The sequence below is a fragment of the Phyllostomus discolor genome, chromosome 6, assembly GCF_004126475.2.
Source record: "Phyllostomus discolor isolate MPI-MPIP mPhyDis1 chromosome 6, mPhyDis1.pri.v3, whole genome shotgun sequence".
Classification (NCBI taxonomy): Eukaryota; Metazoa; Chordata; class Mammalia; order Chiroptera; family Phyllostomidae; genus Phyllostomus; species Phyllostomus discolor.
In genome coordinates this window covers 14683923-14698615 of record NC_040908.2, presented here as the reverse complement: position 1 = coordinate 14698615, position 14693 = coordinate 14683923, and the positions used below count along the sequence as shown (strand labels likewise).

Here is a 14693-nt window from a genome sequence, read left to right as displayed (position 1 = left end):
TCACCCTTGATCACAGCAGTCTGTGCTGTGATGGGGGGAGCAGGGGCAGAGAGGGAGCCAGAGGTAGGCAGCAATCAGGCTGAGTTTAATGATGGGAAGCTGGGCCAGACCATACACAGACCTCTGCCCATCCCCTTGGCCCATGGCCCTGAGGAGCCAGAAGCAGCTGGGGGAGCTGTGTTTCCTCCCCAAGGCAAATAGCCATGGTCCCGTGGACTTTGTGCAAAATACTAAATGCTAATTTGGCATTGAAGGCCAGCTCTGTGCAGCCAGCCCAAGGGGGAAGGGATGGTAAGTTAGGAGGCCCCTGGCCAAGAGGAGAAAAGGGGAGGGTAGGAAGGAAAAGAACCCCCGGCTTGGGGGATACAGGCACAGGGCAAGTTTTTTTCCTCTGGGGTAGAGGGCAGACATCCTAGCACTGGAGATCACAGATCCTCATCTCCAATGCCCTCGAAGGCGAAATTGCCATGGACATCACTGGCACTGGCATCTGTGCTGGGACTGCCAATCCCCCGCAAGCTCACGGCACTCAGCTTGCTCTGTAACAAAGGCAGGGTGGGGTCAGAGGGCTCAAGCCTCCCTGTGATCCCCTACAAACACCCACCGCACCAACCCTCATGGGAAACTCACTGAGAGTTTGACCATGGACTCCCGGCTGGCATCAGGGGACTCCTGGGGAAAAGGAGGCAGAGGTATCAGAGACTTCACTGGGGGACACTGAGGCAAGGGGCCAGGGTATGGACACACTTACAAGCAGCGGTGGAGATTTCACTGCTTGCTGGCTGTCTGAGCGTCTCAGGGTGCCCCCCACCCGCCGGCGCAGCATCTGGGGATAGAGACACAAGGTACTGATGAGGGCAGGATCACTCCCTTTGGAATACCCATCACTTCCCCTGCCTCATGCCTGGGAAAAAAGGCAAGGGAGAGCAAGCACAACCACTCTGCTGCCCGGCCACACTTGCTGCTCACCTTCCTGATACTGCCGCCAGATTTCTTCACCATCAGTTCATCTACCATAGACTGCAAACAGATGCTCATCATGATAGCCTAAGGGTAACAAGAAAGCTCAGCCTGACTAGAGTTGTCATCCTGAGCCCAGCACCCCTAAGACAAGGGCTTCCACTCACATGGAGTCCTGGAAGCCCTAGACTTGGGTATCTAAGAGAGGCGGTGCAATGGGGTCCAGAGGCCTGAGGGTGGGCTCACACCTGGGGGCTGGTGATGGTGACCCACTGGAGCCGGTCCTTGCTCATGAGGTATTCAAAAGCCAGTTCCAGGCGTACCTCGCCCCGGCCCCGGCCAGGGCTGCTTGTGCCTCCATTAGGCAATGGCACCTGGGAGAGGAAGGGAGATTAGGCGGAGTCTGTTCTCACCAATCTGCCATGCTCCCTGACCTGCTGCAGCCCAGCCTATTCCTGAGGCTTGAGGCTTGCCGGACCCCATCCTGAAGGCCTCTCCCTCCCAGTCCAACTCACAGAGGAGGTGACCCGCCAGCACCGCATGCGGGTAACCCGGAAGGAGCCTTCTCGGAGTTGCTGGCCAGGCAGGCGGAGCTGGAGGCTGAGTTCACTGTTGCCTGCGCTCACCACTACTGGACAGTCCTTCTCTGGGAAGTCAGCCACACAGGCATCGAAGCGCAAGTAGCCATAGTGCCGCAGTGTCTGTGCCAGCCGCAGGAACTGAAACCCAGTCAGCACACGGGGCGGGTCAGGAGGGGAAGCACAGCAGCTCAGGGGAAGCAACCCCTTGGAGACACACAGGCAGTGCTCACCTCCTTCTTGGAGACCTTCTCTTGCAGAGATTTGAGCTGCCGGTGCTGCTCCTTGGTGACGAGGATCCACCCACGCTCAATGTCTGATACTGTCTACAGCGGAGACAACGACTCTCAGTCAGAGGTCCAAGGAAAGGTGTCCAGTTACCTCTGTCCATCCTGACTCTTCCCCCCATACTTGAACGGCCTCTTTGTGGTGAGTCCTTGACCATTAGCAGCTTGCAAAGTAGATAGAGTAGTAGATGTTGGGCCAGATACCCGGTGAGTATTCTAGGAACTTCCCCATGAAGTAAGATAAAAGACATGCGTTTTCTTGGCAGAGTAGGACACCAGAGTCGTTTTCAGGGGAAGGGTTCTGAGGCAGTTCCAAGCTCACCTGAGCATAAAGCAGGTTCAGGCCAACCCGGTTCTCCATGACATCGTCATCATAGGCAGAGTCCCAGTAACTGTGAGGCCAAGGGGTGGAAAGGGGTAATGGGACTAAGCTGGGGTAAGGCAAGAGGTAGAATGGAAAATAGGGGCAAAACGGGAACAGTCTAAAACTATCTGGGAGGAAGCCTGGTACAAACATCCAGTGGTATCCCCTTATCGGGATTACCCTGTCTCAACACAGGGCCCCATAATTCAATCTAGCACCCTCCCTTTCCTCCAAGCCCAGCCCTGACCTCTTTCTTAGCACAATCTTATACTCTTGACTCCGAAGACTGGTAACAGACACGTAAGGCAGCTCGAACTCTTGCAACTTCCGTACAACTATGGGTTAAAATAAAAAAGGAAAGTGTCTTGAGAGATGGAGGCACTTTCACTACTGCAAACACAGGGAAACAGTGAAGTACAAAGAAACTCACAAGAAAAGGCTCCATCCTCTTTTTCTCGAACTAGGAAGAGACTAAAGTATCCGATCAAGTCGTCTGGAAGATCCAGTTTTGCAGCCACAGCCTGGGGTTAGAGAAGGAAGTACAGCTCATCACACTAGCTGGCTCCAATCACTCCCCACACCAGGAAGCCTGGGGTGCAGGGGTAGTGCAGAGCAAGCACCTCACCTCCAGGACATCCTCAGTCTGATCTGAAGTTAGCACATTGACCAGAACTTTCTGTCCATTGCTGAGCAGCACTTCCAAGGAGACCTCTTCTGTGGGCACCTGCTGTGTCTCCTGGGAATGCAAGGCACCACTCTGTTAACTCCTGCCCAACTCTCTATGTCTAGGTCTGTCTGGTGCCTTCTCAGCTGCTTAATTACCAGCTGGGTCTCCTAGATTTCACCGGTACGGCAGGAACCCCATCCCATAAAATATGGTGCCAGGATGAGTCCTCTGTAGTCACCTCCTCGAAGCGAGATGGCTCTACAGGAAGGGCCTTCCCTTAAATCTTGGTTCCACCCAAAGCCTCACCTGTTGTGCTCGACGAAGGAAACTATTAAAGGTTTCACTGCTCCCAAGCAGCGGGTCTTGTCGAACTGTGGGAACAAGAGAATGATGTTCCAGTGACTTAAGACTCCCCCCTGGCTCCTCCCAGTTCTCTTTTTGGCAAGTGCCCAGACTTCATTTCCTCAGCTGTTGGTGGTCTGTCACATCCCCAGCTGGCCTCATATCACTCACTGTTTGTATAAATTCTTCACCTACCCCACGCTTGGCTGCCTTCTTGTTGGGTCTACTCTACAGAACTAGGAGAAGTAACACTGTCAGTCGAGAGCACATCAGATACAAATCAAGCTCTCTGCACTGATTTAAACTGCTCTAAAACCACTTATTAGTACTCTACTAGGATTTCTCATAGATGTTTGTGCCCCAGTTGTTTTGCTAGTATCTAGAGCATCCTTGTCTGCCACTTACTTTTGCTAATTAAATACAGATCAAACAAGAGGCTTCCCAAGTCTAGAATGTAGAACCTTCTACAGAACCAGCTAACTTATCTCCACCCACAGTCCTCAACACAGCCAGCCTGAAGTTCCCTCCAACTACTCACCAGCTTGCATGTACTTCTCTAACTGTTCTCTCCTCTGTTCCACCTCAGCAGGTGTCAAAGAGAAAAGCTTCTTTGGGGGAAACGCAGGAAGCACATTGGCTCCATACTCCTTCCGAAGCTATGTAGAGAGAGAGATACAATCTTTCACATATGCACAGCAAACAAGAATAGCAATCCATGTTCACATGTCATCTTGGGCCCCTTTCCCTTCCCTTCGTCCCTGGCTATCAGGGAAACGATTCCCTTGGCAGAGGCAGTGTTCCAATAAAGGCATTCCTCTGTCTAGATGTAAGTTCTTTCCTATCTTACTGTGTACAAGTCAGTCCCTTCACAGTGTGGGGAGCATTTGTATGGGACCAGGCCTAGGGAGTCCCTTGATTATCTAGCAAGACTGTGTTCATTCCTCACAGGAAGCAAAGGGCTTTAGAAGGAAAATGTATGTGCACCAAGAATTAAGTAATAGCTAAATGTGGTTCACCAAACAGGACTTCTGGGACTTTACAGATCAACAAGTCCATTTTTCAGGTGTAGAAACTGAAGAATGTAGAGACCCAAAGAAATTAGGTAACTTGCTCAGGGCTGCGCAACTAATCACCAGAACCAGGACTCAGAACTGAGTTAAATATAGAGCTCGCAATCCGCTAAGAAGAACAGAGAAACACTGCATCACAGACATGCAAAGATAACTGGAGCACCTACTCGCACCGAGACGAGGCACAGAACGCAGAATAAAACCAGTTAACGGTTTGCAAGAGCAGGCAAAAGAATTTCAAGTGGCATCTCAGATGAGGGAAGGAATGTGCTTTGCCATGGGAAACGGGGGGGGGGGGGGGGGGCGGGGTGGGAGGGGAGGTCGCTTTTTCATGCACGGGGGACAGAGAAGTAGAAAGGAGGATGTGAGTATAGGGAGGAACAGTTATGGGGCAGACATTAAGCGTCTCGGAAGTTCCCCGGAAATATCAAACAATAAGATAAAGTCACAGGTGATTAAAGGGGAACTACGGCCTACAGGAAAGCAATGAGGGAGAAAATGGAGACACTGATGCCCAGGTCAAGGGAAGGGCTTGAAGCTGCCTCAAGGCAGGGGCACTAATCCCACCTGCTCGTGCAGCCCCAGGAGTTGGCTGTAGCGCACCCGACAGTGCAGGACTCCATTCACATGAATGTTATAGGCCTGAGGACACAAAAGCAGGTAAGCATTTTAGGGTAGCGATCCCAGCGATCCCCTTGAGCACCCTGGCCGTAAGTTGCCTGCCACAGCTCCACTTGAGTAACGCGCCAGACCTTCCGAGGATTTGTCGAGTCTGTTATCCCCAGGGCCAGGTCCCAGAGCAGAAGGACCAGTCCTGGGCAAATTCGGGCGCTCGTGTCGCAGCCTCCATTCCCAAGAGGCCAGTGGACACCCACCAGAGCAGCCGCGGCCCAGCTGGAGGAAACGACACGGCGGAACAAAGGGCCTACAGGACCTCTGGACGGAGCTGCGACGTGATTTAAGGACCCAGCAAGGCCGTCGGAAGTCGGCGGCCAGGCCTCGGAGGCCGCTCAGAGAGGACTCTGGCCCGTTATCCCCGCCCCTGCCCGGCACGGCTCCAGCCGCTCCTCACCACGTAGGCTGAGCCACCGCTGTCCCCATTGCGGGACTCGGTTTCAGGAATGGAAAAGTGCATGTTCCCTGCGGCAGGGCCCGGCCAGGAACTGGACTATGAGGGCCGCAGCGGCTCGGCACGCTCGCCTCCGCTGCTCAGCGCGTCCCCGCAGCCTCACGCGCCATTTTGGGGGCGGGGGTGGGGGGCGGTGGTCTGAGATCGGATGCGGGAAGGGCGGTGGGACGTCCGCTCCTGGGCGCCGCGCCCCTGCACGCTGGGAACTGTAGTCTAAAGGGCAAGGAGAGGAGGCCGGAACTGGAAGACCGAGCGGAGATGGCCCTCGTTGCCACCCGTAGGCCCGTGCCGCGCCAGTGCGCGTCGGGGGTTGTAGTCGGCTTGGGGTGGAGCGACACAGGTGTGGGCCCCGAGACGCTGGAGACCTTGTGACGGCGGGGGGCCGAGCCCAGGACTGAGGGTCATGGCCGCCGTGGCTGTGGCTGTTCGCGAGGGTGAGTGAAGGGCCGGGGCGCGCAAATAGGTATGGAAGGCGAGGGTCTCCGGACGCTTCTGCTGGGCCTTGAGGTCCTCTGGGCCCTGTGGTTCAGTTCCGGCGCCGTGCCGGACACCGGTCTGCCCGGCTCGGGCGCAGCCGGAGCCTCGGACCCGCTGGTTCCCGTGAGAAGGGTGGGTGCCCCTCCTTCTTCCCTCCCCCGCCTACCCTTTGATCCTGCCAGGCACTGCGTCCCCACGCGAAACCTTGGCTGCCTCCTGCCTGCCCGCGGGAACCGTGGACATGCCGACCCATCAGCCAGCTGCACCCCGTACGAGTCCCCTCCAACCCTCCCGGAGCCTCTCTGGGTCACTTTGTGCCCTGTTTTCTGATGCAGACTCGGGATCTGGAATGAAGGCAGAGCTTTCTCCTCGGCCTGGGGTAAGCGAGGGTGCCCTCCCATGCTACCGGTCAAGCGCTGTACAGGAGGCTGTATCACTTCATTCCGCCCCAACTTCCATCCCTATTTCATTTTATTTCTCAGTAAAGCCAGGAAATTTTAGAGCTCCTATCTCTAAAAGGCCCTAACAATGTGACTCAGACCCAGGAATAGAAGCCTCCATCCCTGTAGGGTGAGGGATGGGAAGGTTCAGGCACTTTATCTTTGAGAATCTTGTCAGTGTCCAATGGTGTTTATTTATCTTTGGAAATGTCGGGGAAGAAGAGCAGTATTCTCTCTCCGTGTCTTAGGCAGCAGGGAGGGAGTTGACCCAAGAAGAGAAGCTGCAGCTGCGGAAGGAAAAGAAACAGCAGAAGAAGAAACGGAAAGAGGAAAAGGGGGCAGAACCAGAAACTGGTTCTGTTGTGGCTGCAGCCCAGTGTCAAGGTTCGGGAGTTGTTTTGTTTTGTTTTGTTTTTAAGGACTGGGGTGTGGAGCTGGTAGAGGAATGTGTGGCAGAGAAGAGGGGGAGACAGAACAGAGTTGGTTTGAGCAAGTAAAGTTTGAAGAAGTTATTTAGATAGATATGGAGAGGGACTTTGCTGGTTATAAAGCATAGCTTTTACCTACTTGGGGTTTGGGCATCTCTTTCTTCTACCTTTAGTAGGCCCAACCAAAGAACTGCCAGGACCTGGCGGTCAGCTGGGCACTGCTGGGGAGAAAGTTCCAGCAGGTCGGAGTAAAGCTGAACTTCGTGCTGAACGGAGAGCCAAGCAGGAGGCTGAGCGGGCCCTGAAACAGGCAAGAAAAGGCGAACAAGGAGGACCACCTCCTCAGTCCTGCCCCAGCACAGGTGGAGAAACCCCCTCAGGTATCTTCCTTTCACTTCAAGACCTCTGTTTGATTCTAATTCTTGTGTTGGCTCAGGCTTCCCCGTAGTAAAACAGCTCTCGTCTCCCGTTCTTTGCCTTGGTTCCCAGATTTCAGAGTTCTCCCCTCGGCCTCATCCTACCCCTATTTCGTCTTCTACTCTTCCCCTCCCTTTCTTCTCCTCCCCCTTTCTTGATGTCTCTTATGCCGTAAAAGCAAACTTCTCATTTGCTTTTGAGAGTCTTGAAAACATGACCATTGTTTTTTAGGAGTGAAACCTGTCCCTGAGCACACTCAGGTTGATGACCCCGCACTTCTGAGAAGGCTTGTTAAAAAACCAGAGCGACACCAGGTAAGAAATGAGTTTGGTGTGTGGCCAGGAAGAGCCTAGGGAGATGAGATAGAGGGTGGAAAGGTGCTTGGGGCAGAAACGAGGCCCTGGAGGAGGACAGGTATTTGGGTTAAAGTATTTTCACTGTTTACTTGCTTTCCAGCTTCATCTCATAGGTTTTAAACTCTGGGCCATTGAATCTGTTCCCTTATTTTGTCAAGGTTCCTACACGAAAAGATTATGGATCCAAAGTCAGTCTCTTCTCCCACCTACCACAGTACAGCAGACAAAACTCTCTGACCCAGTGTATGAGGTAGGATCTTCTATCGTAACTTTTAAGTGTGAGGAATTTTAGAAATTTCACATGTTGAAAGTGACTGGAAATTTGAGATTGGGTTCGCGGGGAGAAACATGAATACAAGGCAAGTCTAGTGGAAATGGGGGTGTTTGTGCTAGTGAAGGGAGTTCCCTTTCATCAGGGGCAGGTGGGCAGTAAGTGCCCCAGCTCCCTTGCAAAGTGTATGACACCGCCATCCCATCAGCATCCCGTCCTCTGTGATCCACCCAGCCATGGTGCGGCTCGGCCTGCAGTACTCCCAGGGCCTGGTCAGTGGCTCCAATGCCCGGTGTATCGCCCTGCTCCGTGCCTTGCAGCAGGTATGCCCATTCCGGTTCCCTGTTATGACCCAGCCCCACCTTTCCCAGCACTACCCCAGCTGCTCTCACCCAGTTTAATCTCTGGGGGAAACAGGACATGACTCCTCACTCAGAAAAATGTCCTCAGTGAAGCTCGCCCTATCCCGATTTCAGAGACCTTTCTTAGGGGGCATTTAGTTGATCAACTTGTGTGTACTACAGGTGATTCAGGATTACACAACGCCACCCAATGAAGAACTCTCAAGGGACCTAATTAATAAACTCAAGCCCTATTTCAGGTAAGGACGACCACTACAAACCCACTCCCCGCTCACCGAGTCCTTTTCTTGTACCCTTTCTATTGCTGTTCTATCTCATTTTCACCTAATGTGAAAGCTTTGTAAATTGTGAAGATTTTCTTTCTAATGTAAAAGCTTTGTAAATTGTGAAGATTTGCAAAGGTAAAGTGTTTTTCTTTCAGCTTCCTGAATCAGTGCCGCCCCCTGTCGGCAAGCATGCACAATGCCATCAAGTTCCTTAACAAGGAGATCACGGGTGTGAGCAGCTCCAAGCGGGAAGAGGAGGTGATGAGAATGAGGAATGAGCAAAGGCATGCACCTGGGGGCCAAGCTGAGCAACACCTTCAGGACTCCTGTGGGACCGTGTGGTCATTCTGCCCTGGTCCAGGGTTGAGGAGGTGGTTGGGCTGTCTGATTTGGGCCACCTTTGGGTTCCCTTTAGGCACCCTCCTCCTTCTCAAGTGCATCATTATACTCATATTTAAGCATCCAGCATGATCATTAGGAAGAAATGTGTCCATGTCTTACTCTCTGAGCATCTTATTACATTTAGGCCAAAGCAGAACTTCGAGCATCCATTGATCACTATGTGAAAGAGAAGATTGTGCTTGCAGCTCAGGCAATTTCACGCTTTGCTTATCAGAAGATCAGTGATGGAGATGTGATCCTGGTATACGGATGGTATGGTTTAGACGCTATGACTGAGAAAACTGGGGGGGGGGGAGTGAAATGACCTGAAGAAGGAACTATCCTTTTTGCCTTTTAGGAGTGGGCTGACCACCAGCTAGTAACATAATGGAATCCTCCTCTCCATTTACTCCAGCTCATCTCTGGTATCACGCATTCTTCGGGAGGCTTGGGCTGAGGGCCGACGATTTCGGGTCGTAGTGGTGGACAGCCGGCCTCGGCTGGAGGGAAAGTGCATGCTCCGCTGCCTGGTGCACGCTGGGGTCCCCGCCTCCTACCTGCTGATCCCTGCAGCCTCCTTTGTGCTCCCAGAGGTGAGGACAGAGAAAAGGGACTCCAAAGTTGGAGAAAAGGGGTCTAGTAGTACAGACATAATTCCACCTTCCAAGGGTTACAGTCATCTAGAAACTCTAGAGTTGTATAGCCTCCTTTATAGTCAATGTGAAAAATACCTACAGTGTGCTGTAACAGTTCAGTTACTAAAGAATGTTGTATTAAACTAGCAACCACCAAGAGGAAACAGGACACAAGTAACAGAGTTTAGTTTTCCTAAACTCTAGCACTGGGAGGTGCTTTGGGTTGGTTATTTGGTCAGGCGTTTTCCAAGAAGAGCCATCATTAAAATTTGTTAGTTACTGTTTTAATATTGCTGTCCTGGGCAGGAGTGGGGAACCTTGTTCTGCATTGATCACAGATGACATTTTTCTTTTTTTTTTTTTTTAAGATTTTATTTACTTATTTTTAGAGAGGGAAGGGAGGGAGAAAGAGAGAGAAACATCAATGTGCAGTTGCTGGGGGCCATGGCCCGCAACCCAGGCATGTACCCTGACTGGGAATCGAACCCGCGATGCCTTGGTTCTCAGTCTGTGCTCAATCCACTGAGCTATGCCAGCCAGGGCTACAGATGACATTTTTCCCCGTCTCTACTTTCCAAAATAGGTTTCTAAGGTGTTGTTGGGAGCTCATGCACTCCTGGCCAACGGATCCGTTATGTCACGGGTAGGGACAGCACAGCTGGCCCTGGTGGCACGAGCCCATAATGTGCCAGTACTGGTCTGCTGTGAAACATACAAGTTCTGTGAGCGTGTGCAGACGGACGCCTTTGTCTCTAATGAGCTAGGTAAGGAGGCCCAGGAGGGCAGAAGAGAAGGTTCTAGGGATTGAGATTTGGGAGGGGCGGCTGAACCACAACTTGTTTCCTAAAGGACTCAGATGGGTATACCTCCTGTTGCAGATGACCCTGACGATCTGCTGTGTGAGCGAGGAGAGCATGTGGCCCTGGCCAACTGGCAGAACCACCTGTCCCTGCGGTTGTTGAATCTGGTCTATGATGTCACTCCCCCAGAGCTCGTAGATCTGGTGATCACAGAGCTTGGGATGATCCCCTGCAGTTCTGTGCCTGTTGTCCTACGAGTCAAGAGTAGTGACCAGTAAGCGGGGGACACAAGGTCAATAAAGGACATGCTCCCTGTACTCAGCAACTCTGCTGCCTTTGTCTCTCTCAGCGTTGCCACCACTTAGAAGTTTGGACTCTCTTAGTACCTGCTACCAACCTCAGACCTTTTTGGAGGCCTTCTCAGGTGACTAGCTCCATGCTGGTGCTTTTGGGTCAAAGTGAAGGTCAATGTGGAGACCAAAAACTATCCAAAGTCATCAACCTTTTATTGGGCATCTAATTGCCAGGCACTGAGCTAGATAGGAGGAGGAATATGAGGACCAGAGTCCTAGCTTTCGTACAATGAGTTAGTATTATTTATATTAAATTGATCTTTTTTTTTTTAGTTTTTGGAAATTTTTTTTTAAGATTTTATTTATTTTTAGAGAGGGAAGGAAGGGAGGGGGAGAGAGAGAGACAGAAACATCAATGTGCGGTTGCTGGGGGTTATGGCCTGCAACCCAGGAATGTACCCTGGCTGGGAATCGAACCTGGGACACTATATTAATCTTTTAATATTAGTTATATGTTAACATATTAATAAGTATTTGGTATCCTTAATATGGAGTACTTATTGTGTCAGAAATGGTTCTAATCCCTTCTTTATCCATTTATACTTAATCTAACTCTGTGAAGTGAGATTTCAGAAATGAGAAAACTGAGGCATTGAGAGGTTATTTGCCAGGGCAACACAGCTAAGGCACAGAGAGGTTAAGTTACTTGCCTCAGATAACAGAGTAACTAAACCAGCATGTGACCTCAGGCATTTTGGATCCAGAGACTGTGCCCTTTAACTTTTATGCTGTCTGCCATTAAGGAACAAGACAGCATCCATAGTATGAAATAAATTCTACCAGTAGTACAGAGTTTCTTGGGAGCAACAAGGATGATGCCAGGAGATCTAGTTAGGCTGGAGAAGACTTCACAGGTAACATCTGACCTAGTCCTAGAATTAGAAAGCTTCTTAGTTGGGAAAGAATGGGAAAGAAGAAATAGCTTGGACACAAGGACAGAATAGACCTTAAAATGAGTGGCTAACTCCCAAGTGTCCAGTAGTGTGGTGAGGCTAGAACTGAGGCCCCTGGAGAGTGCGGGACAAAGGGAAAAGTAGGGTTGGATTGGGGACAGCTAGTAAGAGTCTGACCATTGTGGTTAGCTTTAAACACAGACATCGTTTTTGTGTTTGTATGTGTGTTTTATTGAAAAATTTCAAGCAGCATAGAAGCAGAGTGATCCATACAAAGAATCCTCATCACCAGAAGCAATAATTGCCCAGGTTTGCTACACCTGCTTTCTTTTCCTTTCCTTTTTTCCTTACTGAAGTTTAGAACAAATCCCAGACATATCATTTTACTCCCACAAACTGTAGTGTCTCTAGAAAATAGTTTACCATATTATACATTTATTAAATTCTGTTGTCCAATCTATAGCCAAATTTCCTTGATTGTCTCAAAATGAATAAAAAAATTTTTTAAAAGTTTGTTTATTTTAGAGAGGGTGAGCAAAGGGAGAAAAAGAAATATCAGTGTGTGAAGGATACATTGATAGATTGCTTCTCACAAGCCCCCAACTGGGGACCCTGACAGGCACGTGCCCAGGCACGTGCCCTGACAGGGAATGGAACCAGTGACCCTTTGGTTCACAGGCCAGCACTCAATCTACCAGACCACACCAACCAGCCTCAAAATGGCTTTTTAAAGTTGGTTTGTATGAATCAGGGTCCAAACAAATCCACACGTATTTGGCTACTGTCTTCAGTTTCTTGTCATCAGAAGCAGTCTTCCCCACCCCTCGTATTTTCTCACGAGATTGACTTGTTCCAGAAACCAGGGTGACTGTTTCATACTGCCTCACATCAGGAGGCAAATAATGGGTGCTTATTCTCTTTTTAATGAGGAGTGGGTCCAGGCATTTTGAAGTTTCCCAACAAGGTTTCATACATTGATGCTTGTTGCCTGATTTATGTTATCAGGGGATGCAAAATGGTGATTTTGATCCTCCTATCATTTGTTTCACATTACTAGCCGATAATCTTCTATAAAGAACTCCCTCTCGCCAGCTTTTTTCTTTTTGTCATCAGCTATTCTGAATTACACTTCCTACTGGGGAGGCAAGATAAATTCTTCCTACCTCTTGCCATTTTCAGGAATTGATCACTAGTTACTTGCAGTTTTGTACAATAACTAGTTGATTTTTTATGGCCATTTCTTTTTAAAAAGATCATTACGAACGAACTCTCTTTTCACACTAAGCATACCACCCAAGCATCAGAATTAGAGGTTCAACAGGGTCAGCTCTGTGCTTTAGAAGGGTCAACTGGTAGAGATTAGAAGCTGAGAAACAGATCAGTTAATAGACTGCCTATCAATCAAAATGACAAGTGCACCTAAATTTTGGCTCAGTAGTTCTAGGAATTTATGCCATCCATATAGTCACACATTTGAAGCAACAGATACAAGGTGATTTATGGCAGCACTGTTTATAATTGCAAAGGACAGAAAACCACCTAAACACCCATTAATATTTTTTTAAAGATTCAAAAGGGACTAATTAAGTTACACTACATTCATATAATTAAATACTAAGCAGTCATACCAAAGAATGATGTTTTTATGTACAGATTATTTTACGGAATAATCTTCAAGGTACACTCCGTTAAAAGAAGCAAAATGCAAAGTGTGTGTAGTTACTGTTTGAATTGAACAGGGGAAGGTATATGTATTTGCATATGTGTGTAAATACATAAAATATTTTGGACCTGTAACAAAAAGCTGCCTGTGTGGATGTGCTGTGGGAGGCCAGAGACAGAGGTGGGCATCTTCACTTTATACCACAGGTGGCAAACACAAGGCTTGCAGGCGGAATCCTGCCCTTCACCTTGTTCTATCCTTCCCAGCACCTTGTTTCTACCCAGCAGCAGCGCTGAGCTCCTTGCCCCTAGTTAAGTAGTTACATTTATACAGTCCCCAAATTACAGTCGGCCCTTTGAAGGCAACTGCAAGGCTGGTGTAGCCTTGGATGAAAAAAGTTTGACACCCCTGCTTTATATCCTTTGTATCTTGAATTTTGAGCCATGTGATAATCTTATTACAAGAACAAATACAATTAATATAAAAAGATTTGGCAACTGTTCAAATCAAAGCCTGATCTGAAGCAAAAGGAATGGAGAGGAGACATATCTGTTCACTACAGAAGCATTTAAGATCTTAGGTGTTGTGGAACCGAGCCTCAGCTGCACCAACTTCGAGCACAAGGAGTTGGTCGTAAGCCGCAGAGCAGCCTTGGCTTGTCTTTAGGCCACTAAGTTAGGGCGGGAGCGGGGGTGCGGAATGGGAGACCCTTATTCCAGCTAATAAAAATCCTAGCTAGCTCCTCCGATGCTTTCTTAAACGTTTTGTGTAAGCAAAGTTGTTTAATAGGTGAGGTTATTTGGGAAGAGAATAGTTTTACCCCACCCTTTCCATGTGTTTGTACAGCCTGAACTCTCCTATTCCTTTTGTGGACACACGTGAATCAGAGACTTAAGTGCTTCAGAAAAGAGTAGAATTTATTCCATTATTTTTCACATGCATCCCACCTCCCAGTGAGGGAGTGGGGCAAAACCGACAAAACCCAAGGTCCAAGCCAGAGTCTCACTCGAGTATAGTGTTCCCACGTCAGCTTTTTCTATTCCTGCTCCATCCCTTTCCAGTCCTTTTCCCAAGTCCCCTTTCATTGCGTTAGAGTCTCACGTCCATCCTCGACTTCACTAGTGGTTGGATCGGCTGGAGGGTAGGGGGTGGGGTTGAATGCCCCGCGGCGGAAGCCCGAGTCATCTCCAGGCGGCCCGCCGCGAGGATTCCTTTGTTTCTCAGCCTCCGTCTTCGGCTCGCACGGCGCCGGGCTTGCAGGTAAAGACTCACATCCGGCCTAGCCCAGCCCGCCACAAGCCCCTTAGTCCTGAAGGAAATCCAGGATTCAGCGTTCCGGAACAACAGCACGCTCAAGTATCGCGTAGAGAACGCGTACGCGTCAATCTCACCCTCAGGACACTGCAATTCCCATAAGGCCGTGCAGCGTCTTCTGCGCCGCGAAAGTCCAGGAGCTTCGCGGACTCTGAAAGGGTACGGGAGTCTCGCCGCACTGCATTATGGAATACCTAGTAAAATAGAAAACATCTTCGGGCACTAACTCCGGACCAGCTC

The 14693-nt window shown here is 49.8% G+C and overlaps 2 protein-coding genes and 1 long non-coding RNA gene across 9 annotated transcripts; 1 reads left to right on the top strand and 2 right to left on the bottom strand.

Annotated features, from left to right (window-relative positions):
- Positions 1-64: 64 nt before the first annotated feature.
- Positions 65-5613, bottom strand: SNX17 (sorting nexin 17). Of its 2 annotated transcripts, XM_028516830.2 has the most exons (15): positions 5341-5613; positions 4836-4910; positions 3737-3854; positions 3163-3227; positions 2815-2925; positions 2620-2710; positions 2437-2524; positions 2148-2217; positions 1772-1864; positions 1476-1679; positions 1209-1334; positions 970-1047; positions 752-826; positions 631-672; positions 65-539 (listed from the first exon to the last, which is right to left on the bottom strand). In XM_028516830.2, the coding sequence occupies exons 1-15, from the start codon at positions 5401-5403 to the stop codon at positions 426-428; spliced, it is 1413 nt and encodes a 470-aa protein (XP_028372631.1). In that variant the 5' UTR covers positions 5404-5613; the 3' UTR covers positions 65-425. The 2 variants fall into 2 exon arrangements, with proteins under 2 accessions (XP_028372631.1, XP_028372633.1); XM_028516832.2 differs by lacking the exon at positions 4836-4910 and having other exon boundaries at positions 5341-5548.
- A 16-nt stretch (positions 5614-5629) lies between these two features.
- EIF2B4 (eukaryotic translation initiation factor 2B subunit delta) lies at positions 5630-10552 on the top strand. Of its 6 annotated transcripts, none has more exons than XM_028516826.2 (13): positions 5630-5831; positions 6210-6253; positions 6563-6698; positions 6916-7122; positions 7391-7473; positions 7674-7765; positions 7995-8109; positions 8311-8387; positions 8570-8672; positions 8941-9068; positions 9211-9388; positions 10014-10194; positions 10309-10552. In XM_028516826.2, the coding sequence occupies exons 1-13, from the start codon at positions 5801-5803 to the stop codon at positions 10506-10508; spliced, it is 1575 nt and encodes a 524-aa protein (XP_028372627.1). In that variant the 5' UTR covers positions 5630-5800; the 3' UTR covers positions 10509-10552. The 6 variants fall into 6 exon arrangements, with proteins under 6 accessions (XP_028372627.1, XP_028372624.1, XP_028372628.1 ...); XM_028516823.2 differs by having other exon boundaries at positions 5635-5831; positions 6057-6253; XM_028516827.2 differs by having other exon boundaries at positions 5654-5831; positions 6919-7122; positions 10309-10551.
- A 2172-nt stretch (positions 10553-12724) lies between these two features.
- On the bottom strand, positions 12725-14658 carry LOC118501040. Its single transcript, XR_004903607.1, has 2 exons — positions 14531-14658; positions 12725-14448 (listed from the first exon to the last, which is right to left on the bottom strand). It is a non-coding gene; the product is annotated as an uncharacterized LOC118501040 (long non-coding RNA).
- Between the last annotated feature and the right edge of the window lie 35 nt (positions 14659-14693).

Coding starts and splice junctions, on each gene's coding strand:
- EIF2B4 (XM_028516823.2), top strand. CDS start 5,801: ATGGCCGCCGTGGCTGTGGCTGTTCGCGAGG. Junction 9,069..9,210: donor GTGATCCTGGTATACGGATG/GTATGGTTTAGA, acceptor CATTTACTCCAG/CTCATCTCTGGTATCACGCA. Junction 9,389..10,013: donor CCTCCTTTGTGCTCCCAGAG/GTGAGGACAGAG, acceptor TTTCCAAAATAG/GTTTCTAAGGTGTTGTTGGG.
- SNX17 (XM_028516830.2), bottom strand. CDS start 5,403: ATGCACTTTTCCATTCCTGAAACCGAGTCCCGCAATGGGGACAGCGGT. Junction 2,711..2,814: donor AGACTGAGGATGTCCTGGAG/GTGAGGTGCTTG, acceptor CTCTAACCCCAG/GCTGTGGCTGCAAAACTGGA. Junction 1,335..1,475: donor GCTGGCGGGTCACCTCCTCT/GTGAGTTGGACT, acceptor TTCCTCTCCCAG/GTGCCATTGCCTAATGGAGG.